This window comes from Leucoraja erinacea, unplaced genomic scaffold (assembly GCF_028641065.1).
Source record: "Leucoraja erinacea ecotype New England unplaced genomic scaffold, Leri_hhj_1 Leri_529S, whole genome shotgun sequence".
Lineage (NCBI taxonomy): Eukaryota > Metazoa > Chordata > Chondrichthyes > Rajiformes > Rajidae > Leucoraja > Leucoraja erinaceus.
Window position 1 is genome coordinate 23,120 of NW_026576431.1, and position 25,493 is coordinate 48,612.

Below are 25,493 nucleotides of genomic sequence, written 5' to 3' on the forward strand. Positions count from 1 at the left end.
CAATGATTTTGAACGTTGTACAAAGTAGTCGTGATAATATATTCATTCAGTTTAGTTTATTGTCATATGTACAGTGAAAAGCTTTTGTTGCATGCTATCCATTCAGCGGAAAGACAATACATGATTAAAATCGAGCCATTTACAGTGGATAGATACATGATAAGGGAATGACGTTTAGTGCAAGGTAAAGCCAGTAAAGTCTGATCAAAGATAGTCCAAGGATCACCAATGAGGTAGTTGTTAGTTCAGGACTGTTCTCTAGTTGTGGTGGGATGATCCAGTTTTCTTTGACTATGCAGCTACAAGGGAGGGGCCTATCCCACCTCCTCTCCTTCCAGTTGCGCGTGCATCTCTGGAGTCCGAGCTGTGATGTTTAGTTTAGTTTACTTTAGTTTAGAGATACAGCATGGATACAGGCCCTTCAGCCCACCAGGTCCGTGCCTACCAGCGACCCCTGCACACTAACACTACCCTGCACACACTAGGGACAATTTACAAGTATACCAAGCCAATTAAAGTGCAGAATCTGCTTCAATACTGCTCCTGTATAAGTTCACAGACCAGCGCTGACTAATTCACCATCTGAGGACCATGTACCAGGATCACATTCAGAGGGCTGGACCTCTGCTGGACCTCTGCTGGACCTCTCTGCTGGACCTCTGCTGGACCTCTGCTGGACCTCTGCTGGTCCTCTGTTCCCTCAGGTTCAAACAGGGACTGGGCTCAGGCTGTGAGTTATGGACACCTTCCCTCAAAACATTTTGTCTTGCCTTTTGTTTGGAACGTTGTCAATGTGAAAGCTGGCATTAATTTGAATAGTTTATAAATGTCTCTGTAGTTGTATCTTCAGTAAAATTCTACTGCCAGCTAAACCATTCTCTCACACCCTGTGAAACCAGATGATCTGCAGCATTGAAAATCAAGCAGATATGTATAATCAAGTCTCCTTCCGATCGGGTACCAGTATAGGATGGCACAGTGGTGCAGCTGGTGGTGCTGCTGCCTCACTGCGCCAGAGACCTGGGTTCGATCCTGACCTTGGGTGTTGTCCGTGTGCCATTCTCCCTGTGAGCACCAGCCTTTTCTCCGGGTGATCTGGTTTCCTCCCCCATCCCAAAGACCGGTGGGGTTTGTAGCTTAACGGGCATCTGTAAATTGCCCCGAGTCTGTAGGGAGTGGATGTGAAAGTGGGTCGACATTGAACTAGTGTAAACATGTGAGTGATGATCAACATGGACTCAGTGGGCCTTTTATTCAATCAACCAAAAGCTGCAAGCAGTGAGAATTCCTTCAAAGAAGGAGCCAGTGGCTGGGTTGTTCCATTTGTGATGAAGATGTGGTAATAGGGTTGGGCCATGCTGATATCAAATCAAGTACTGCAGTCACAATCTATTACCCTGTAAATGTCTGGAAATACATTACTTGCAAGTCTACGGTGTTGCCTGTTCTACCAGAACACAAGTCGTGCTGAAGATGCAGGATCGCTACTTGTGTACAAAACTGGAAGCAAATCAGCAGCAGCCCTACAGAAACAAAACCCATTGGTCAAACAATTACTCAGGTGGTTCTATCTGCAGTGGCGTACATTTTCTAATTAAATATCTAAATGCATTGGGGTCATTACAGTATCCCATTGCCAAGCACTTTGTCAATGCAGACACAAAGTACACAACTGCTTCCGTCTTACTCAGCTGAACAAGAGCCAAGAGTCAAGAGTCAAGAGTGTTTTATTGCCATGTGTCCCAGATAGAACAATGACATTCTTACTTGCTGCAGCACAACAGTCTATGGAAACATAGTACACTGTAAACAATATGATAAACGAGAGAGAAAATAAATATTCATTGTGTATATATACACACATACCCACAAGTACATACACATATATATATCCATATCCATATATATATATATTACTGACAATAATCTTGGACTGCTTACTTGGCTACAAGACCTACTTTGAGCCATCATTATGTAAGAAACTTTGTAGAAGAGCTGGACGTAATGTCAAACTTGTATCCTGGCACTTTCTTCCAGGCCATTACGTTACAATGGCCACAGCTGTGTGAAAGGCAATTTCAGACATTGGATCACAAAACATGCATTTCTGAAGCTAATTCTTGTGAACTTTAATATAGTTACCCATCCAGCTAAAATACTGTAAAATACTAATATTCCTGCACTACTTGGACTTTGCCAGTGCCAAGCTAACAGAATGTTTTGGACTATTGGATGTTATTTGCATTAATATCCATTTTTTACATAATATACATCAGCATAATACATTTTCCAATGAATTCTGTGAATCCAGGATTTCCAAATAATCAGATATTGAATCATAGAAGGTTTACTCGAAAATACCCCAGGAGCTATGATAAATTGTAGAATCAATTAGTACAGAGAGAGGCCTTTTGGATCATTTGAGTCCATTCTTATCCTTTGACTTCCATCCTCATGCTCTTCTGGCCGAGCAACATTGTAATCTCTCCCACCTATCCAATTCCCCATTGAAAGCACTGATGACCCTAATTCCATCAGCTTTAGAGGAAGTGAAATCTCTCCAATATGTTTTAAGCAAATCAAGTTCCCTGGTCCTAGAACCATCATCTAAAGGAGCTTACTTTGCCACCAAACTTATACCTTACGTGAACTCATTACCTCCAACAAATCTATTACAAGTCAGTCTAATCTTACAGAGGGTACGCAGAAATGCTGGAGAAACTCAGCGGGTGCAGCAGCATCCATAGATCCATAGACATCCATAGATGCTGCTGCACCCGCTGAGTTTCTCCAGCATTTCTGTGTACCTACGATTTTCCAGCATCTGCAGTTCCTTCTTAATCTTACAGGGGAATCATCTCAAAGCTGTAAACATCCTAGAAAATCATATTTGCATTATTTCGGGAACAAATATAGTCCATGGAATTTCCCCTTTTTGTTTATTTCTTCTGATTATCTCAGTATTGGCTTCGTAACAATTCACACAAAATCAACATCCTAAAACATGCTCATACATCTAAACAAGGAAATGCCATCAACGTCAACTAATCACCCTGCTATGTTGCCTTAGTGCCTTTCTTCTGCATGCTTCTCTTCCGTTCCAATAAGCATTTTGTAATTCCTAGGTATTTTTAGAAACATAGAAACATAGAAATTAGGTGCAGGAGTAGGCCATTCGGCCCTTCGAGCCTGCACCGCCATTCAATATGATCATGGCTGATCATCCAACTCAGTGTCCCGTACCTGCCTTCTCTCCATACCCTCTGATCCCCTTAGCCACAAGGGCCACATCTAACTCCCTCTTAAATATAGCCAATGAACTGGCCTTGACTACCCTCTGCGGCAGAGAGTTCCAGAGATTCACCACTCTCTGTGCGAAAAAAGTTCTTCTCATCTCGGTTTTAAAGGATTTCCCCCTTATCCTTAAGCTGTGACCCCTTGTCCTGGACTTCCCCAACATCGGGAACAATCTTCCAGCATCTAGCCTGTCCAACCCCTTAAGAATTTTGTAAGTTTCTATAAGATCCCCTCTCAATCTCCTAAATCCTAGAGAGTATAAACCAAGTCTATCCAGTCTTTATTCATAAGACAGTCCTGAAATCCCAGGAATCAGTCTGGTGAACCTTCTCTGCACTCCCTCTATGGCAATAATGTCCTTCCTCAGATTTGGAGACCAAAACTGTATGCGATACTCCAGGTGTGGTCTCACCAAGACCCTGTACAACTGCATTTTTCCATCTTCACCATTCCTGTATGAAGTTACACAAATCCACAGGGTATGGTTTAGGTCTTTTCAGTTCAACAAAAATCTTACATTAAAAAAATGAAGCAAGCTTACACAGAAGAAAGTGAAAAGAGAGTGAAAAGGAGAAAGGGAGAATTCTCTTCTCCAAAGGCCATATCTACACAAGGCCTTGAGAGTGTAATTTGATAATCCAACCTTCAGCAATGTTTCTTATAGAAACTTACAAAATTCTTAAGGGGTTGGACAGGCTAGATGCAGGAAGATTGTTTCCGATGTTGGGGAAGTCCAGGACAAGGGGTCACAGCTTAAGGATAAGGGGGAAATCCTTTAAAACCGGGATGAGGAGAACTTTTTTCACACAGAGAGTGGTGAATCTCTGGAACTCTCTGCCACAGAGGGTAGTTGAGGCCAGTTCATTGGCTATATTTAAGAGGGAGTTAGATGTGGCCCTTGTGGCCAAGGGGATCAGAGGGTATGGAGAAAAGGCAGGTACGGGATACTGAGTTGGATGATCAGCCATGATCATATTAAATGGCGGTGCAGGCTCGAAGGGCCGAATGGCCTACTCCTGCACCTAATTTCTATGTTTCTATGTTTCTAATGCTTAAAAAGTAATTAGTTGCTAAGCCAATTCTGACTGGGATATGTCAACAGCATTAAAATTAGTGGCATCTTCTATGGAGAGCAAGCACCACAAGGACAACCAACCAGTCATGGTGATATGTACATGGCTGCATCCAGGTTTCTGATGGAAATCTAAGGTAATATCTCTCAATTTGCAGTGCATCACCGAATATGGAATGTTTATCATGCCAGACAAACTAAAAGCTTTAACATACTTACCCCGGTCAATAGTAACAAAGCTCAACTGTAAGAGTTAAGCCCGCAGGATATGGTGTAGCATCACAAGATTGTCAATAATCTCATACATGTGGTCAACATCAGTGACTACATCATCAAATCAACGTCACTGAGGGAAATGCAGGATTTACTCATTTGGATCCACAAGCTGAACGCAAGTGTCTGGACCACACTCTGCCATGTGTTTGGCGAAATGTAACGCTAAGTTCCTTTTTCTGAAGTCTGAGGTCTGGTCTCCCAGAAATCTCACAATTCCACTGAGAAATAACCACAGATTAAGCCTCGTCATCAGCAGACACACACACACATGCTGGGCTCTGCCGTTGTCCTCCTCCCATTAGTGGTTACACAGTTCGCCACCATTTACAATGAGGCAGGGTCACAGAGAACTGTTCACACCTATTTGGTTGAGGGGTCACGCAGCCGTCTCTACTGGATGCCAGCTCTACTGTCTGTCATGGTGGAGTCCTGTGTTGCAGTTCACCAAGGTGGAACCTCATATTTAAGCAAGCTTGGTGCTGCTCCCAGCATGGGCCCGACACTCCTCATTGAACCAAGGCTCATAGGTTCATGAGACATAGGATCAGAATGAGGCCATTCCACCCGTCGATTCTACTCCGCCATTCAATAATGGCTGATATAGATACTATCTTTCACTCTCAACCTCATTCTCCTGCCTTCTCCCCATCTATTAATATATAAAACTCTCGTGCCATCCGACCGGCTGCCGTCCGGATGCCTTTCTGCCTTTTGATTCGTTGACGGCTTCTCCTTCCTATCAGCTTCCAACATACTTCAATACAAAGTTGCAAGACAGGAACTCTCTGAACTTTTCACTGCTGCAGCAGCCAGGGGAGGTGCAATTGGAATTTTTTTTTAATCCACTGCTGAGGGAGGCAGTGGAGTGCTGGAATCTTACATTTGGGAATGGGTTCAGTTCCGTTGGAGGAGACGGGTGCATTGTGGAATATTGGGTTGGGGGATCACACCATTGGGGGAGCAGACCCAACGGGTCTGCACTTGGTCTAGTAACCTTTGAAACCTTTACTGTAAATCTTTGCTTTAAAATTGCCCAATGACTTGACCTCCACAGGCATCTATGGCAATGAGTTCCACAGATTCACCACCGTCTGATGAAGGAGAGTCCTCTTCATTTCCTTTCAAATGACATGTCCTTTTATTCTTAGGCTGTGCCCTCTGGTCCTAGACTCTTCCACTAGAGCATATGCTCAAGTGAAGTTGCTCCATTGTTTTGGTTCCAGTTCTTTGGTATAACTATTTCTGTAGACTCAAAGGATGCAGCCCTGATATGTGAACACTGAATCATATTTATAATCAGAAAGACTCATCCAAACATGTGTCTGCATAAGATCTGTCACTTAAAGCTAGATGCCAGGTTCAGGAATAGCTACTTCCCCACAGCCATCAGGCTATTAAACCTGGCTCGGACAAAACTCTGAGTATTAATAACCACTTTCTGCTATTTGCACTTTATCAGTTTATTTATTCATGTGTGTATATATTTATATCATGGTATATGGACACATTTATCTGTTTTGTAGTAAATGCCTACAATTATCTGTGTGCTTAAGCAAAGCAAGAATTTCATTGTCCTATACAGGGACACATGACAATAAACTCACTTGACTTGACTTGACCTCTGTCTGCTCTGTTACATGAAAGTCATTGTGTACTATCTGTAGGCTGAAGATGTCTCTATCTACTTCCTCAAGTCTTGATAATGCATTACTGCAGCATTATGCCTGCCTGCTCACACTGGGTCAAGAGAATGCAACGCCACTGTTATCTCAAATACACCATTGTGCTAATTTCAGGTCTGGGTTGTAGAATAGCCCAAGGATTCATGAGTGGTGCATGTGATTGTTTGACTGTTTCATTATTCACGTTCTAGGAGTAGAATTAGGCCATTCGGACCATCGGGTCCACTCCGCCATTCAACCATGGGTGATTTCGGCCTTCAAACCCCATTTTCCTGCTTTCTCCTTGACACCCGTTCTAATCAAGAATGTATAAGGAGACGCATAAGGTGCTGCATTCTGTACAGTCAGTTAGGGGTTATGGGGAGAAGGCAGGAGAATGGGGTTAGGAGGGAGAGATAGATCAGTCATGATAGAGCTCTTAAAGGTAGAGGTCAAGGGATATGGGGAGAAGGCAGGAACCGAGTACTGATTGTGGATGATCAGCCATGATCACAGTGAATGGCGGTGCTGGCTCAAAGGACCAAATGGCCTATTCCTGCACCTATTGTCTATTGTCTATTGGCAGAGTAGACTTGATGGGCCAAATCTGCTGCTAACACTTATGATCATCAGCAAACATCCCCATTTCTGACATTCCAATGGAAGTAAGATCATTGACAGAATCGTAGGGTGCAGGAATAAAATGAACGCTCACAGACTTTCTCCAGGGTAGAGGAAACTACACAGACACAGCATAAGGTGAGTGGGGAGAGATGGAAGTGGAACCACAGGGGCAACATGTCACTCAGAGGTTAGTTTGTATCTGGAACTTTCTATTAGATAAAGCTATAGAATAGAATACAATAACAACTTTCAAAAGACATTTGGACAGATATATGGATCGGAAGCGTTTAGAGGGACTGGGCAAATGGGACTAGTCCAGAATGTCGTTAGTTGGCATGGACAGTTGACCAAAGGACCTGTTTCCATGCTGTATAGCTCTATGAATGAAGGAAGGTTATTAATGAAGCAGCTGATGATGTGCTGAAGATGTCAGCAGCTATGGACCCTGAGGAACTCATGCAAAGATGTCCTTTAGATTGTAGACTTTAGAGATACAGCATGGAAACAGGCCCTTTGGCCAAGTCCGTGTGGACCAGCAATCACCCCCATATATTAGCTCTATCCCACGCAGTCTCATCCACAATTTAGAATTTTTACCAAATCCAATTAACCGACAAACCTGTACCTCTTTGGAGTGTGCTTGGTGTGATTTCAACAGTGGAGGGGTTTCCTCCAGTTGGCATTGATGTAGATTAGTCAGGGATCCTTCATGCCAGACTCAATCTCACATCTCTGGAGTTTGGCTCGTTTGTGCATTGTTGGACCAAGGCTGTAAAGGAGGTCAGGAGCTGAGTGACCATTATCGATTCTCTCTTCTCTCACTTTCCTGGTGACTGAGAGTAGACCAATGGGGCGGTAATTGTCCCGGTTGGGGTTGGCAGACGGCAAGGATCAGGATGGCAAGATGAGATGAAAAGTCTCAACAATTTCATCCCCAATAACACATGGAATTCTTCCAACAGCTGCTCTTCCAACACATGCTTCCAAACATTCTGCCTGAACACCTCTTGCCATCGGCACTGGGAAATAATTCAGTTTAGCTTCCCCCCTCCAGCGGTACCTGTTCTAATATTCCCAGTCGCAACCAGAGTGAATCATACATTGATCATCTACTGATTAATCAAACCAGAGCAGGATGCCACATATTGAGCGAGCATGCACACACACGTCCACATAAAACATGATCCTCCTGTCACGTTCCATTGCCAAACAGTAAACACAAGCTTGCCGAGAGCTGATTACACATGCAGCATTTTATAAACTTACATGATGATTAAGATGTTTAAGAAGGAACTGCAGGTGCTGGAAAATCGAAGGTACCCAAAAAAGCTGGAGAAACTCAGCGGTTGCAGCAGCATCTATGGAGCGAAGGAAATAGGCAACGGTTCGGACCAAAACCCTTCTTCAATCTGAAGAAGGGTTTTGGACCGAAACCATATAACCATATAACAATTACAGCACGGAAACAGGCCATCTCGGCCCTACAAGTCCGTGCCGAACAACTTTTTTTCCCTTAGTCCCACGTGCCTGCATTCATTCCATAACCCTCCATTCCCTTCTCATCCATATGCCTATCCAATTTATTTTTAAATGATACCAATGAACCTGCCTCCACCACTTCCACTGGAAGCTCATTCCACATAGAAACGTTGCCTATTTCTTCAAACCCTTCAGTCTGAAGAAGGGTTTCGGCCCGAAACGTTGCCTATTTCCTTCGCTCCATAGATGCTGCTGCACCCGCTGAGTTTCTCCACCTTTTTTGTGTCCCTATGATGATTAAGATGTTACCCTGAATATTTCTTACCTTGTGCAGAAGGTGAATAACGTACAAGGAGGGCAAGGATGGTGAAAGTAACTTTGCTATTCATTCTGCTTTAACTGCGCAAATTCTTCTCTGTATAAATGTTCACTGTTGTGCTGCTGTGGGATGTCTCATTCTTTGCTCTTCAGTTAGAAATACAGTTGGAAATTCTTGATGTGAACAACAGGAAATTGTGTAATCTTAAAGCCTGTGATAAGAAACACTGGACTTTGGATCAAATATCCTTGTGTTCCAGACAATCTGGGAACTAAATTTACAAGCGTATATGAAGGAACTGCAGATGCTGGTTTAAACCGCAGATAGACACAAAAAGCTGGAGTAACTCAGGGGGGTCAGCCATCATCTGTGGAGAGAAGGAATGGGTGACATTTTGGGTCGAGACCCTTCTTCAGACTGGTTAGGGATAAGGGAAACGAGAGATATAGACGATGATGTAGAGAGATAAACAACAATGAACGATAGATATGCTAAAAAGTAACGATGATAATTGTTAGGGAATTGAAGAATACAGTTGAACAGAGGGATCTGGGTATAACCGTGCATAGTTCCTTGAAGGTGGAATCTCATATAGATAGGGTGGCAAAGAAAGCTTTTGGTATGCTAGCCTTTATAAATCAGAGCATTGAGTATAGAAGCTGGGATGTAATGTTAAAATTGTACAAGGCATTGGTAAGACCAAATCTGGAGTATGGTGTACAATTTTGGTCGCCCAATTATAGGAAGGATGTCAACAAAATAGAGAGAGTACAGAGGAGATTTACTAGAATGTTGCCTGGGTTTCAACAACTAAGTTACAGAGATAGGTTGAATAAGTTAGGTCTTTGTTCTCTGGAGCGCAGAAGGTTAAGGGGGGACTTGATAGAGGTCTTTAAAATGATGAGAGGGATAGACAGAGTTGATGTGGACAAGCTTTTCCCTTTGAGAATAGGGAAGATTCAAACAAGAGGACATGACTTCAGAATTAAGGGACAGAAGTTTAGGGGTAACATGAGGGGGAACTTCTTTACTCACAGAGTGGTAGCGGTGTGGAATGAGCTTCCAGTGGAAGTGGTGTCGGCAGGTTCGTTGGTATCATTTAAAAATAAATTGGATAGGCATATGGATGAGAAGGGAATGGAAGGTTATGGTATGAGTGCAGGCAGGTGGGACTAAGGGAAAAAAGTTGTTCGGCACGGACTTGTAGGGCCGAGATGGCCTGTTTCCGTGCTGTAATTGTTATATGGTTATAAAGGAAATAGGCCGTTGTTAGCTTTGTTGGGTGTAAATGAGAAGCTGCTGTGACTTGGGTGGGGGAGGGATGGAGAGAGAGGGAATGTCGGGGTTACTTGAAGTTAGAGAACTCAATATTCATACCTTTGGTCTGTAATCTGCCCAAGCGAAATATGAGTTGCTGGTCCTCCAATTTGAGTTTAGTCTCGATCTGACAATGGAGGAGACCTGGGACAGGAAGGTCTGCGTGGGAATGGGAAGGAGAATTAAAGTGTCCAGCAACCGGGAGATCAGATAGTTTCAGGCGGACTGTGCGAAGGTTGTCAGCGAAATGATCGCCCAGTCTGCGTTTGGTATCGCCGATGTATAAGGGTCCACATCTTGAACAGCGGAAACAGTAGATGAGGTTGGAGGAGATGCAAGTGAAGCTATGCCGAACTTGAAAGGACTGTCGGGGTCCCTGGACAGAGTCGAGGGAGGAGGGATAGCGACAGGTGTTGCATCTTCTGCAGTTACCTGGAGAGGGGGTGGTTTTGTGTGGGCAGGGATTAGTTAACCAGGGAGATGCGGAGGGAATGGTCTCTGTGGAAGGCAGAAAGGGGTGGAGATGGGAAGATGTGACTAGTGGTGGGATCCCGTTGGAGGTGGTGAAAATTTTGGATGGTTATGTGTTGTATTTGGTGGCAAAAATGGGAAAGCAGACTATTATCTAAATGGTGGCCGATTGGGAAAGGGGGAGATGCAGCGAGACCTGGGTGTCATGGTACACCAGTCATTGAAAGTAGGCATGCAGGTGCAGCAGGCAGTAAAGAAAGTGAATGGTATGTTAGCTTTCATTGCAAAAGGATTTGAGTATAGGAGCAGGGAGGTTCTACTGCAGTTGTACAGGGTCTTGGTGAGACCACACCTGGAGTATTGCGTACAGTTTTGGTCTCCAAATTTGAGGAAGGACATTATTGCCATAGAGGGAGTGCAGAGACGGTTCACCAGACTGATTCCTGGTATGTCGGGACTGTCTTATGAAGAAAGACTGGATAGACTTGATTTATACTCTCTAGAATTTAGGAGATTGAAACATAGAAACATAGAAATTAGGTGCAGGAGTAGGCCATTCGGCCCTTCGAGCCTGCACCGCCATTCAATATGATCATGGCTGATCATCCAACTCAGTATCCCGTACCTGCCTTCTCTCCATACCCCCTGATCCCCTTAGCCACAAGGGCCACATCTAACTCCCTCTTAAATATAGCCAATGAACTGGCCTCAACTACCCTCTGTGGCAGAGAGTTCCAGAGATTCACCACTCTCTGCGTGAAAAAGTTTCTTCTCACCTCGGTTTTAAAGGATTTCCCCTTTATCCTTAAGCTGTGAGCCCTTGTCCTGGACTTCCCTAACATCGGGAACAATCTTCCTGCATCTAGCCTGTCCAACCCCTTAAGAATTTTGTAAGTTTCTATAAGATCCCCTCTCAATCTTCTAAATTCTAGAGAGTATAAACCAAGTCTATCCAGTCTTTCTTCATAAGACAGTCCTGACATCCCAGGAATCAGTCTGGTGAACCGTCTCTGCACTCCCTCTATGGCAATTGAGAGGGGATCTTATAGAAACTTACAAAATTCTTAAGGGGTTGGACAGGCTAGATGCAGGAAGATTGTTCCCGATGTTAGGGAAGTCCAGGACAAGGGGTCACAGCTTAAGGATGAGGGGGGAAATCCTTTAAAACCAAGATGAGAAGAACTTTTTTCACACAGAGAGTGGTGAATCTCTGGAACTCTCTGCCACAGAGAGTAGTTGAGGCCAGTTCATTGGCTATATTTAAGAGGGAGTTAGATGTGGCCCTTGTGGCTAAGGGGATCAGGGGGTATGGAGAGAAGGCAGGTACGGGATACTGAGTTGGATGATCAGCCATGATCATATTGAATGGCGGTGCAGGCTCGAAGGGCCGAATGGTCTCCTCCTGCACCTAATTTCTATGTTTCTACGTATGCGGACATCTCGGATGTCCTGATATGGAACACCTCATCTCGGGCGCACCTCATCAATTTCACCACCAATTTCCATCCTGCACTCAAATTTACGTGGACCATCTCTGACACTTCCCCCCCCTTTCATGATCTCACAGTCTCCATCATATAAAATAGAATATCGACTGACGTCTATTACAAACTCACTGACTCCCACAATTATCTCGACCACACTTCTACCCACCCTGCTTCCTGCAAAGACTCTATCTCCTACTCCCAATTCCTCCGTCTGCGCCCAAGATGAGGTGTTCCATACCAGGACATCCGAGATGTCCTCATTCTTTAGGGAACAGGGGTTCCCCTCTCCCATCATAGATGAGGCCCTCACTCATGTCTCCTCGACACCTCGCAGTTCTCCCTATGCTCTCCTATCCTCTAGTTGCAACAGAGACATAGTCTTCCTAGCCCTCCCTTTCACCCCATCAGCCGTTGCATACAACATTTTCCTCGCCACCAAGGGGATCCCACCACTAGTCACATCTTCCCATCTCCACCCCTTTCTGCATTCCACATGGGTGCAGGAGGTAACACTGATGTAGTCATCAATGTAACGGAGATAGAGTTCGGGGACCGGTCTGGGGGCGGGCAAGCTTGTGATACTTAGTAGACTCCAGGTAGGCGAGGAAGCGTTTGTTGAAGGCGTGGATCTGGCGTTGAATGAAGTACAGTTGCGGTCCTTTGCAGGTGTGAGTGAGTGAGGCCCGGAGCTACGGGAGAGTCAGAGCGCGAGTCTGCTGGTGCTGGCGCATCGCAGTCAGTGTAGAACGGTGGCACGGAAGGAGAACCTTTGCGAAAAGCGGCAGTTCGACCGGAACCAGAACTGGAACCATTGAGGTTGAATAAGTTAGGTCTTTATTCTCTGGAGCGCAGAAGGTTAAGAGGGGACTTGATAGAGGTCTTTAAAATGATGAGAGGGATAGACAGAGTTGATGTGGATAAGCTTTTCCCTTTGAGAATAGGGAAGATTAAAACAAGAGGACATGACTTCAGAATTAAGGGACAGAAGTTTAGGGGTAATATGAGGGGGAACTTCTTTACTCAGAGAGTGGTAGCGGTGTGGAATGAGCTTCCAGTGGAAGTGGTGGAGGCAGGTTCATTGGTATCATTTAAAAATAAATTGGATAGGCATATGGATGAGAAGGGAATGGAGGGTTATGGTGTGAGTGCAGGCAGGTGGGACTAAGGGGAAAAAAAAAAAAAAAATTTGTTCGGCACGGACTTGTAGGGCCGAGATGGCCAGTTTCCGTGCTGTAATTGTTATATGGTTATATGGTTATATGGAATCCCCCGAGGTAGAAGATGGAGGCGCAGGCAAACATCGAGAAACGTGGCTGTGGTAGCCAGTTTGGGTTAAAATGTGGTCGTAGGGTCAAACAGCAAGAGGCACATCACAGAGGCGGAGCAGCGAGAGAGGATGTTGCAGAACTCTCGTCGGTGAGAGGAGGAGAACTTCTTCAAAGTAGACCTACCTTGAGGAGGTTTCGCAATGGAGCGGATGTGCCTTTTGTCGTGCCTCAGGCTTGGGTTTTACTAAATCTCATCTGTCTTCGCCTCTGATTTTTATCTCTTTCACTTCAGGGAAAACAAAACGTTGGACTCTGGGGAGTGGGGCAGAACAGAGAGACCTGGGGGGGGGGGGGGGGGCACGTACATATATTTATACAAAAGCAGCAACACAGGTGGACGGTGGTGAATGAGGCATTTGCCGCACTTACCTTCATTGGTCAAGGCACTGAGCTCAGGCGTTCAGGCATTATGTTGCAAATGTGAAGTCATTGGTGAGACCACACATGAAGTCTCATTGCCCAACTATAGGAAAGACGTCATCTAGTTGGAAAGGAGACAGAATGGGGCTACAAGGATGTTACCTTGTCTGACCGGTTTAAGTTATAATGAAAGGCTGAGAAGGCTTGTCTTTATCCCTGGTGTGCTGTGGAATGGCCATACAGAGGTTTAAAACACCATGAGGGAAGTAAGTAAAGTGGATAGTTACAGCCTTTTCCCCAGGGTGGGGGAGTCCAAAATTAGAGGGCTTAGATTTAAGGTGAGAGGGGAAAGTTTTAAAAGAGACCCAACTTTTCCAAAACCTTTATGGAACTTTTCGGGGCAGCTTTTTCCATACAAAGATGGTGCATGTATGGAACGAGCTGCCAGAGGAAAGGGCAGTGTCACATACAATTAACACATCTGATCCAGAAAATTAAGATGCATGGCACCAAGGGTGGCTTGTTAGTTTGGATTCAGAACTGGCTTAGCCATAGAAGAGTGAAGATAGTGGTGGAAGAGTGTTATTGTGGATGAAGCTCTGTGGCCAGTGGTATTCAGAAAGAGACCGTTGGTTGTCTGGAACTTATTGCCAGGGTGGTGGTGGAAGCCAATCTGATGGTGACATTTAAAAGGATTTTAGATAGGCACTTGGATATGTGGGAAATGGAGGGTTATGGATCACATGCAGGCATAATTGAATAGTTGAACTTGTCATCATGTTCAGCATAGGCATTGAGGGACGAAGGGACTGTTCCTGTGCTATCCTATTCTATATTTGGGGGGATATGGACCAGGCACAGGTAAGTAGGACCAGCTCAAGCAGGAAACTTGGCCGGCATGGACATGTTGGGCTGAAGGTCCTGGCTCCATGCTCTATAGCTCCTCGACGTTGATCCAATCCAACAATTCCAGATGTCCTTTAGATATAACCCAGTCTCTATCTTCATCGCCAGTGTTTAAATCATTCTTTAACTCTTCTTATTGTTCAAGCCATGTCTTTAACTCCCTTTCCAAACCTACTCATTGAAAAACAGTTGGAAAATGTATTGCCTCTGTAAAATAATCTCAATTTCAGGACATTAATTCTTGCATCTGATATTGCAAGTGTAACCTGGTGTTGTGCAATTCTCACGGAGATGAAGACATATCAAGACCCAATGAGCTCTAAGCACCTGAACTATGATTAATACTTTTTTCTTTAAACCTTCAATAACCAATTATTGCAGATCAGAGAAAAGATGAGAATCAAATCTTCTGCAGAAATTCATGGGAAGAACAAAGACAGCAGGAGCAAAGACTCTTTTGCCTTGATGGGTTTCACCACAGAGTTTTTTTTTCCTTGATATCTTTCCAAAATGTCAAGTGTGTTAGTGCTTTTACATGCCATTACCAGAAGTGAAATGTCACTAAAGATTTGTGCTGGAGCCACAGCCAAGAAAGCTTAAATGAACTATCCAGCATGTTATTCAGTTTCTTGGAAGTTGCTGCATTGCACTCATTCAGGCAAGTGAAGAGTATTCATTCCATCACCCTCCTGACGTGCTTTGTAGATGATTACGGCCATGGGATATTAGGAGGTGAATCTCTTGCTCCAGAATATCCTGCCGCGGACAAGATTTGGTAGCCACAGCATTTATATCCAGTCGAGGTTTTAATCAATGGTGACCCACAAGATAGTTAGGCCAGGATGTTGTGGGTCTTTGATGATGTTGGCTGCCTTTTTGAGGCAGCGACTTCAATAGATCCCTTCGATGGTGGGGAGGTCAAAGCTGGTGATGGACTGGGCAGTGGTCACAACTTTTTTGCAGTCTTTTCCGCTCCTGGACGTTCAAGTTGCCGAACCAAGCCAAGATGCAGCCAGTCAGTTTGCTTTCTACCGTGCTCTATCCTGTAGAAGTTCAGGAGAATCCTCTTTGAAATGCTGATTCTCTGAAATCTTCTCAGGAAGTAGAGTCGCTTATGTGCCTTCTTAGTAATTGCATCAGTGTGCTGGGTCCAGGAAAGGTCTTCGGAAATATGCACGCCCAGGAATTAGAAGTTCTTGATCCTCTCCACCATTGTCCCATTGATGTAAACAGGATTGTGAGTCCTCATCCTTCCCCTACCAAAGTCCACAATCAGTTCCTTGATTTTTCTAGTGATGAGAGCCAGGTTATTGTGCTGGCACCATTTGGTCAATCGGTCGATCTCACTTCTATACACTGACTGATCACCATCTGTGATTCATCCAACAACAGTGGTGTCGTCAGCGAACTTGATGATGGAGTTCGCGCTGTGGTTGGCTACGCAGTCATGGGTAAAGAGTGAGTACAGCAGGAGGCTGAGCACGCTGCCTTGAGGTGCTCCCGTGCTGATTGTTACTGAGGATGAAGTATTTCTGCCAATTCGAACTGACTGTGGTCTGTGGATGAGGAAGTCGAGGATCCAATTGCAGAGGGATCCGCAGAGACCCAATTCCGTGAGCTTGGTAACCAGCTTCAAGGGCATGATGGTATTGATCGCCGAGCTGTAGCCTATAAACAGCAGCCTGATGTAAATGTTTTTATTGTCCAAGTGGTCCAATGCAGAGTGGAGAGCGCATCCTCCGTTGACCTGTTGTGGCGGTAGGCGAACTGTAGTGGATCGAGGTCCTTGTCCAAAACGTTTATTGCAGATCAGAGAAAAGATGAGAATCAAATCTTCTGCAGAAATTCATGGGAAGAACAAAGACAGCAGGAGCAAAGACTCTTTTGCCTTGATGGGTTTCACCACAGCGTTTCTTTTTCCTTGATATCTTTCCAAAATGTTAAGTGTGTTAGTGCCATTCAACGCGCCACCATATTGGTTCACCGGTGCACATGTAGATATGCAGGGATTTGGGTTCTTGGGAAATGGCAAGTGGGTGTCTGTGAGAATGGGCTGATGGCATAACTTCGCAAGGTGCTGGACCTGCTCCACTAAGTCTGGAACTTTGCAGAAGTTTCAGGAAGCTTCTGCACCTGTGACCCACTGGTTGCCACAAAGTCTGGGCTTTTGCAGGAGCTCCAGAACACTGACGCTTAATGCATGCTTGTGATTGGTCCAGAAGGGTGGCCTGCACCAGGACGTTTCTTATTGCTCTAAAAATGTTTCTGTGTCTCCCCATCACCACCTGTGATTGGTTGCCTTCAATGATATGCTTCTCTATGTACTAAGCTGTTTTCTACTTTGTGCTATGTATGAAGATGTTTGCAGGCACTGTTAAATGATTGGGAGAATCATTGCATTGGTGCATGTATCTTCTCTCCGGTATCGGTGATTGGGTTTGTAGGGGTTGCCCTCCCCCCTGTATTGTCACCACACAGAGAAACTGTCTGAAAATCACTGAAACAGGAGACCTTCGCTTGTTTCTTAATAATAATAATCTTATTTATATAGCACATTTTCAGTCAACTTGCATTGACCCCAAAGTGCTTCACATAATTACATTACATTACACACAGGCAAAGGTGGGTGAAGTGTCTTGCCCCAAGGACACAACGACAGTATGCACTCCAAGCGGGATTCAAACCGGCTACCTTCCGGTCGCCAGCTGAACACTTAGCCCATTGTGCCATCTGTCGTCCCACAATCGAACCAGATATCCAACATGTAGTTTCTCAGCATCAGGCTCAAGGATCCCATTAAATGCATAAAGGTAATTTCAATTAATTTTATTGTTTTCTGCTAGGTAGGTAACTTTTTTTTTCAATTGAAATATTAGTGGGCGGTAAGGAAATTTTACCCTCACGAAAGTTACAAAAGTGGGCGCTAAGTATTAAAAGGTTGAAGAGCACTGAGCTACAGAAACACCCAAGTAGCTACAGTTACACTGAAGTAACTACAATCACACTGAAGTACCTGTGGTCATATTGAGGTAGTTACAGTCACACTGTAGCTACTGAAACACTCAAGCAGTTACAGTCACACTGAAGTATCTACAATCATACTGAAGCTATTACTGCCCTACTTTTTTTCATCCATCACTTTGCACTTTGCTCATATTCACAACTCCATCATATTTACTGACAATTGTAGGTTTGCTTTTCACTGTTTCAATCACACAGCGACCCTTAGCTCAATGCCCCTTAACCCTTGCGGTGTTTTCCCCTCGCCAGCTCTTCAGCAGCAATTCCCAGCTGCTGCAAATTAAAGACAGGCGAAGTGGTTGCAAGATTGTGAAATAAAAATTCCTTTGAGTTAGACGTTCTTATCTGTTTAGAGCCCAGATGGATTATTTCCTGCCACTTGTTTTTGTGTCACTCTGTCTATTGTTGCATTGTAGAATTACCTCAGCTTCCTGGGAAACTCCAGGCAATGAAGTCAGCTGCTGATTCATAACATTTGCCAAATAAATACAGCAGCTGAAGTCCAAGGATCAGCCAGAGACAGCAGCAGCAGCAGCAGCAGCAGCACAAAGTTAAAGAACAACATACAACACAGCACAATGAACAGCAGAGTTATGTTCTCCATCCTTGCCCTCTTCATGTTGTCTGCAACTTCCATACAAGGTAAGAAATTATTCAACCATCCAATGCATATTGTTACTTCTAGAATCTATTGTTACTTAAAGAACATAGTACTAAATGTAGCGAGTTTACAATAATCCAAATAAGAAAGTAAAGAACAGTGATGTGAATTGTGTGAATGTCTCCTTAACACATAGTAAAGGATTGCCAGGAAAATATTGCCCAGGTGAACGCACATTAAGACAAGGAATGTGCTTTCACTAACTAACCCAGTCACAACGCTGAACTCTATATCAAAGCTTCAATTGAATGGCTTCTGTTCCATCAACATGGAATAATGTTAAAACATTTCTAATAAATCACACAAGGTATGTTTGCAGGGAGAATGAATAATTTAAAAAAAATTGGAAAATCAGAATTAAATCAAAGATGTTCTCATTTTGTGCAAGAAACACTTTATGCAGCCCTCTGCAACTCTGACACAGCATGAGCCAGATCTGCTTTCAAACAGAATATATTTCTTTCTGAAATACCTGATTACAGATGTACCTACACATGACAAATAGTGAGCAAACATGAGATCTTAGTAGTTGTTTTGAAGTTTGCATAACGGATGATTCCAGGAATGCATTTCGGATGATTCCAATGCATTTCGTTGTCTCTGTACTGTACACTGACAATGACAATTAAAATTGAATCTGAATCTGAATCTGAAAGTCTCACATTCTGTTGTCCATCCCGTCTACAGCAGCATCGATGGGAAGCTCGGGGATGAACCTGCGTTGCCGGTGTATCAAAACATCCGCAATGTTCATCCACCCAAAGTTCATGGACAATATCGATATTATTCCACCAGGCCCCCACTGCGAGACAGTAAACATCATGTAAGTTGTTGTATGAAATGGTCCTCTCGTTATTTTAATGCTCATTTCAATGATAATAGGGTCGTTTTAGCTAACTGTTTTTTTTCAATCTTTTTTCTTCACAGTGCCACCCTTAAAAATGGCAACATGATCTGTCTGGAACCTACAGCAAACTGGGTGCAGAGAGTGATTAACAGGATGATCAATGAGTAAGTTTCACTTCTATTACCTGAGCTACCATGATCTCAGTGATGGAGCAGCAAAGCTGCTTCACCAAAGTACCGAGTCAATTAGCCACCGTTTTATCTGAAAATGCAGCTGGAACCAAGCGAGAAAAGATTTGACAAACTTTTCTCCACTGTTGAACCCTAACTTAAACTTTGATCCAAAAGCCAACCTTTTGGGACAAAGGCGCTGAAACCATTTGGTTTAGTTGATGGCCTGACTAAGATTCACTTGGCTGGGAAAAGGAGGTCTCACCAAGGCCTCGCCCACCAATATCCAGGGACATTATCAGCATTACTTCAGGCAAACTAATACTGCCCACAGATGGGAATAAAGATTGGCTGTAAGGGGGTTGGAGAGGAGGAAACTGGTCACGAGCTCGCCCAATATCCCACTTGCCATTGCTGCAACATGCTGAGTGGATAATGGAGGTGGTAGATTAATTAAGATGCAGAGGCAGCATGAATTGTCACCCAACTTTAAATTGTTCTGTCCCACTGCCCCATGTAACTATGCAGGGAAATCCTACTACAATCCCCACTGTAAAATCCTCTCAGGTATCTTCAGCTAGCACAGCGCATGTATGTCATTCATATGTTATAATCGGGTAAATTAAAAACATTCAGACTACAGAGAGATCCTTCCTTAAGTCATTTGAACTATTCCAATGATTTCATAGTCTGGGAATAATAATATTGTGTCCCAGTAATATTTAGCCTGTGAAAATATTTAGCATCATATCGGTAAGAACAAGTAATAATTTAGTTTAGTAGCAATGTAAATTGTCTTCTGAAATTACACAGTGTAATGTTTATTCATGGTTGACATTTCTATAGGCGCAAGAAGAAGGAGAAAGCTCAATGAGAAGTTTGAATGTGAAGATGTACATGGGAATCTCCATTGGCTCAGCCTCTGTAGTTGAGCTCATTGTGAACTTCTTCAGTCAATGAAATTGCAACTAATTTAAATTATTATGGTATTATATCTGCTGCATTGTTTTGTTACAAAGATTTTTGTTGGATTTTTTTAATGTATTTTGTTCAATTGAGTTTTAATTAACTTATTTTGTGTGCATTAATGATATAAATAATTGACAGTGGTTTAAAGACTGAATGTAAAATAATCAGAGGTCGGGATCTGTGATCATTCTTTGATGAAGTTGCCTGTGTTATCCACCCCGATTACTGCAATCCTGTGGTTACTGATCTTACACTGTTAGTGCTTATTCTGTCAAACAACCTGAAACATTGAGGGATTTGGCATAATTGGTAGAAATCTCTTCAGCATTTGTAAAACAAACCTTTTTACATTAACTCTTAACTGCTTTCTCACTAGCGAATGGGAGAGTGGACAAGGTTTCAGAACCTAATGTGTGTATTTATTGTTTGATTATTTGTATTATGATTCGTTTTCCTGTAATTATTTAATATTTATATAATTGTTTTCTATTTATACATTTTTATCAGTATTGAAAAATGTTCTACAACGAAAATGCTGAATGATTTATAGGGATAACAACTTGTATAGTTTTTTTGAACTAATTTAAAATTGTATGGCATATTGCTACAAACTAGACTTATCTTCATATAGATGGTTTACATAAATGTGCAACTGTTAGAAACAGTTCACAAAAATGTTTATTTGGGCTATCTGGTCTCTGCCTGAACATAAATGTACTGTTCAATTAGTTGCACACGACTACTTTTTCTACATTTGTAAAAAAAGATCGTTTTGTTGTTTCATTTTCTGTTTAAAATGTTAATCCAGTTCAAAAGAGCATTAAAGCAAAGTTTTAAAATATATTTCTGTTGTTTGAGACTTGATTGCACATCAATCACTTATACATTTGTTCAACACACAGCACAGTTTGCTTCTGTTAATATTCAACATCCAGAAAAAGGAATTGAATTCATGTCGTAAGGTTCAGAATCTCAGAGAATCATAAAATACTTCATAGCCACTGAAACATGTTTTGTAGTAAACTCACAGTTGGAATGTATTAGTGTAAAATCCAATGATCACACCGTCACATGCCACAAGCAGAAGTGAAACTACACCCAGATAAGGTGTCCAGTAAACCTTTGGCAGGTGGGATTAGGCAAACTCACTCACTGGGGCATGTGGCAGAACAATGGATGCTTTCTTCATTACTACACTCAAAATACTGGGCATGCTCACAACATTAAATCAGGCACAACATTCTTTAAAAAAACAAACATAACTTAGCAATAATTCATTCATCAATATTTTCATGAAACTATCTAATCTAATCCTTTAAGTATTCATTTCACCTTGTAACAAAATCTCTCAGGCATTAAATATGTTTTCAATGGGACAATTCATCTTGTCTTGTGATTTCCAGATAAGAACATCGGAACATATGAGAATAGCAGCACAGTGCAGGCATTCGGCCCCTCAGACCTGCCTTGCCCTTCCATGGCTGATCTGCCTCAGGCCTCATTTCCTCTTTGGTGGCAATTTGTCAAAGCCCATAGTTCCACGATTGGTCAAATATTTAAACATATTTCAGTAGATCCAAGAGGAAGGAGGGAGCTCAATGAGAAGTTTGAATAGAAACATAGAAACAAAAAAATAGGTGCAGGAGTAGGCCACTCGGCCCGTCGAGCCAGCACCACCATTCAATATCATGGCTGATCATCTAAAACAGGGGATCCCAACCTTTTTCATCCCGTTTACCCTGGCAACTTTAATAGCACATAACTATATTATTTCACTTATGAACAACTAATGATGAACAGATACCGGTATACCAGAACCAAACACAGTCAGTCAATGAGAAATAATATGTACAAATCCAGAATCAACAACGTTACCCCATGGGTAGGTGAAATGTACCCAAGGTTGGGACCCCTTGCTCTAAAATCAATAACCCATTCCTGCTTTTACCCCAAATCCCTTGATTCCTTTAGCCCTAAGAGCTACATTTGTCAAGATGTACATGGGGTTCTCCATTGGCCCAGCCTCTATAGTTTAGCTTGTGTAAACTCCTTCAGCTAAAAATGCAGCAGTTAATACCATAATAACTTAAACATATTTAAATATCCCCAATTTTAAATTACTTCTCCCTAATCGTGTAACGATGTTGTGTCGTTTGTGACTGTCCCACTAGTGAAACATCTTGACGTCCGCACTCTCATGGCCCCTTGGGATTTTATGCCCCTTCCCCACTTAGGAAACCTGAACGGAAAACTCTGGAGACTTTGTGCCCCACCCAAAGTTTCCGTGCGGTTCACGGAGGTTTTTGTCAGTCTCCCTACCTGCTTCCACTACCTGCAACCTCCGGCAACCACCTGCAACCTCCGTGAACTGCACGGAAACCTTGGGTGGGGCGCAAAGTCTCCAGAGGTTTCCGTTCTGGTTTCCTAAGTGGGACAGGGGCATAATAGGTTTGATTGAAATCACCTCAGTTCTTCTGGACTCCAAAGAATATAAATCTGATTTCTTTAGCTGGTGAAAGCATAACCTTCTCATTCTCAAGAACTAGCCTAGTGATTTTTTGAACCATTTCCAAAGCTAGTTTATCCTTTCTTAAATAAGGGGATTAAAACTATGCAAGGCATGCAAGGTGTGGCCTCACCAGAATTGTAACAATACTTCTCAATATCTACACTCACCACTTGAAACAGTAGACACAAAAAGCTGGATTAAATCAACGGGTCAGACAGCATCTCTGGAGAAAAGGAATAGATGACGTTTTGGATTGAGACCTTTCTTCAACCTGAAGAAGGATCTCAAGCCGAAATGTCACCTATTCTTTTCCCCAGAGATCCTGTCTGACCCGCTGAGTTTCTCCAGCTATTTGTGTCTATCTTCGGTTTAAACCAGCATTTGCACTTCCTTCCTGCACATACTCTTGAAATAATAAGTAAGATGACTTTTTCTGCTTGCTGGAGCTGCTCACTTTAGGCAATCATGCTCAAGAACATCACGATTCCTCTGTGTTTCACTCATGCACAATCTATTTAGTCAATAGCCTGTCTTTAAATTCCCCTTACCAAAATGCATGACCCCACACCCTCTCACATTAAACCCCATTTACCAGCTTTTCACCCACTCTCTTAAACTATCACCATATCTACTGCAGACTCCAAACATCCTAATTGCAACATGCCAGCCCATCTATTTTCATATCTTTAATAAACTTAAATACCTTGCATTCTGGGTTATTAATCCGAATTGTAAATAAATGAAAGGGGCAAGAAGTTATCCTTGGGCCACTCCACTAGTTATATATCCTTCAAGACTGAAATTGACCAGTTCATGACAAATATTAGTGTTCACTGTGATCTTCAACTCATAATAACTTACTTCCTCTAACACTATGAAATCTGACGCACCAACCTTCAATGTGGCACTTTGCCAAATGCTCCCCTGAAAATCCAAAATCCAGCCTCCGCTCTATTGTCCACGTGTTGTTGCCTCTTCAAAAAGCACAAGCAAATTTGCCAAACATGATTTACCTTTCATAAAACAAATGTCAACTTTGTTTGATTACATTAAGTTACCTCAAATGATTGGTTATTTCTCCCTTTACTATAAATGCCAGTATCTTGCCAACAGCGGGGATTAAACTAACAATCCTATAATGTTCTGCTTTTGCCATCCACCCATCTTGAACAATAGTGATACATGTGCAGTCTACTGATCCATTAGTAACTTTCCAGACACCAGTGAGTTTTGGGAAACTTCAATCAATGGCTCCACTGCCACTTCTGTTAAAATCCTCAGAGTAAAGTCATTGGGCCCTGATGATTTGTCTACCATTAGTCCCATTAGTTTCACCAGTAACTTGTCCCTCACGATAATGATTGCTACACATTCTTCCACAATGTACAAAACCAGCCCATCCAAAATCTTTGGCATATTTCCAGCGTCCTCCACTGTGAAGATTGATGAAAGTGCTGATTTAATTTTTTTTTTAATGTTCATTTTATTAGATGCAATTGTACAAGAAGAAAGAAATCGACATAACAATGATACAATTCTCGTACAGCTTCAGTTTTAATATTTTATAAACTGATAAGTGAATCGGAAATAAGTAAAAAGGAATGAAGAGGGAGACAAAAGAAGGAAGAAAAGAAAGAAGAAAAAACCCCTGAACTAACAATTGAGTGAAGTGAGAAAACAAAAAGAGAAAAAGCAGAGACATGTCCCACACCCTACACCCGCTCACCCAACACTAGCCTCCGTTTTGAATTTGTGTTCAACCATTCTGTTGTTGAAGAAATTCAATGAAAGGAGACCATATTTTGGAAAATTGGTCCAATTTATCAGCCAAAACAAGCCTTATTTTTTCTAAATGTAATGTCTCGGTCATTTCTGTGATTCACATCTTCACTTTATGTAATTTATTTGCCATTTCCTCGTTTCCCACGATTAATTTCCTAGCCTTACTCTATGGGAGTTCCATATTTACTTTCCTTCTTTTTATATAGCCATAGAAATCCTTGCCACCCGTTTTGACATTATTGGCAATCATCTCATATTAATTTCCTCCATCCCTATTAACTTTTTAATCTTTCGCTACTGGTTTTGTAAAATCACCTGCCTTCTGATCAATCACTAACCTTAACACTTTGTAAGCTCCAAGCTTTGCGTTAATATTTTCCTTGATGCTTTTTGTTAACGGCAGATGATTCATGTTTCTCATCTTTGAGAAAATGGGAGGTGTTCGCTGAGCGCTTACACACTTGAAGATTCTACACTCTTGAAGTTATCTACTTTGGATTCTCTGATTGTGAAAACTGTTTTGAAGAAGGGCACATGTTACATGAAGCATGTGATGTGGTGATCATGGAACGATAGTGATGGTAAATTCACGGCTGTGTTAAATATGGAACTTTATATTTCTGTACAGTAGTTACTGCACTTCACTGGAACGACATATGCAGATTGTAATGAGGGAGATCTAAATTACATAGATTTTTCTGCATTTGCTCGTATGATTTACTTGGGTTTGTGACATACGGGTAGACGTTGACTATCTGACGGCATATCTCAGGATTGCACAAAAGCAATTGCAAAGCTTATGTTGTTCAATGTGACAATAAGCAGACTATTATCTAAATGGTGGCCGACTAGGAAAAGGGGAGATGCAGCGAGACCTGGGTGTCATGGTACACCAGCCATTGAAAGTAGGCATGCAGGTGCAGCAGGCAGTGAAGAA

The 25,493-nt window shown here is 42.6% G+C and overlaps 1 protein-coding gene and 1 long non-coding RNA gene across 2 annotated transcripts; one reads left to right on the plus strand and one right to left on the minus strand.

Annotated features, from left to right (window-relative positions):
- Positions 1–391: 391 nt before the first annotated feature.
- On the minus strand, positions 392–10,359 carry LOC129694047 (uncharacterized). The gene is made up of 3 exons (XR_008722946.1): positions 8,735–10,359; positions 669–1,523; positions 392–622 (listed from the first exon to the last, which is right to left on the minus strand). It is a non-coding gene; the product is annotated as an uncharacterized LOC129694047 (long non-coding RNA).
- A 7,614-nt stretch (positions 10,360–17,973) lies between these two features.
- On the plus strand, positions 17,974–21,108 carry LOC129694045 (interleukin-8-like). Its single transcript, XM_055630772.1, has 4 exons — positions 17,974–18,260; positions 18,967–19,102; positions 19,207–19,290; positions 20,143–21,108. Exons 1-4 carry the CDS (start codon positions 18,197–18,199, stop codon positions 20,168–20,170), a joined length of 312 nt encoding a protein of 103 aa, XP_055486747.1. The 5' UTR covers positions 17,974–18,196; the 3' UTR covers positions 20,171–21,108.
- Positions 21,109–25,493: the final 4,385 nt, after the last annotated feature.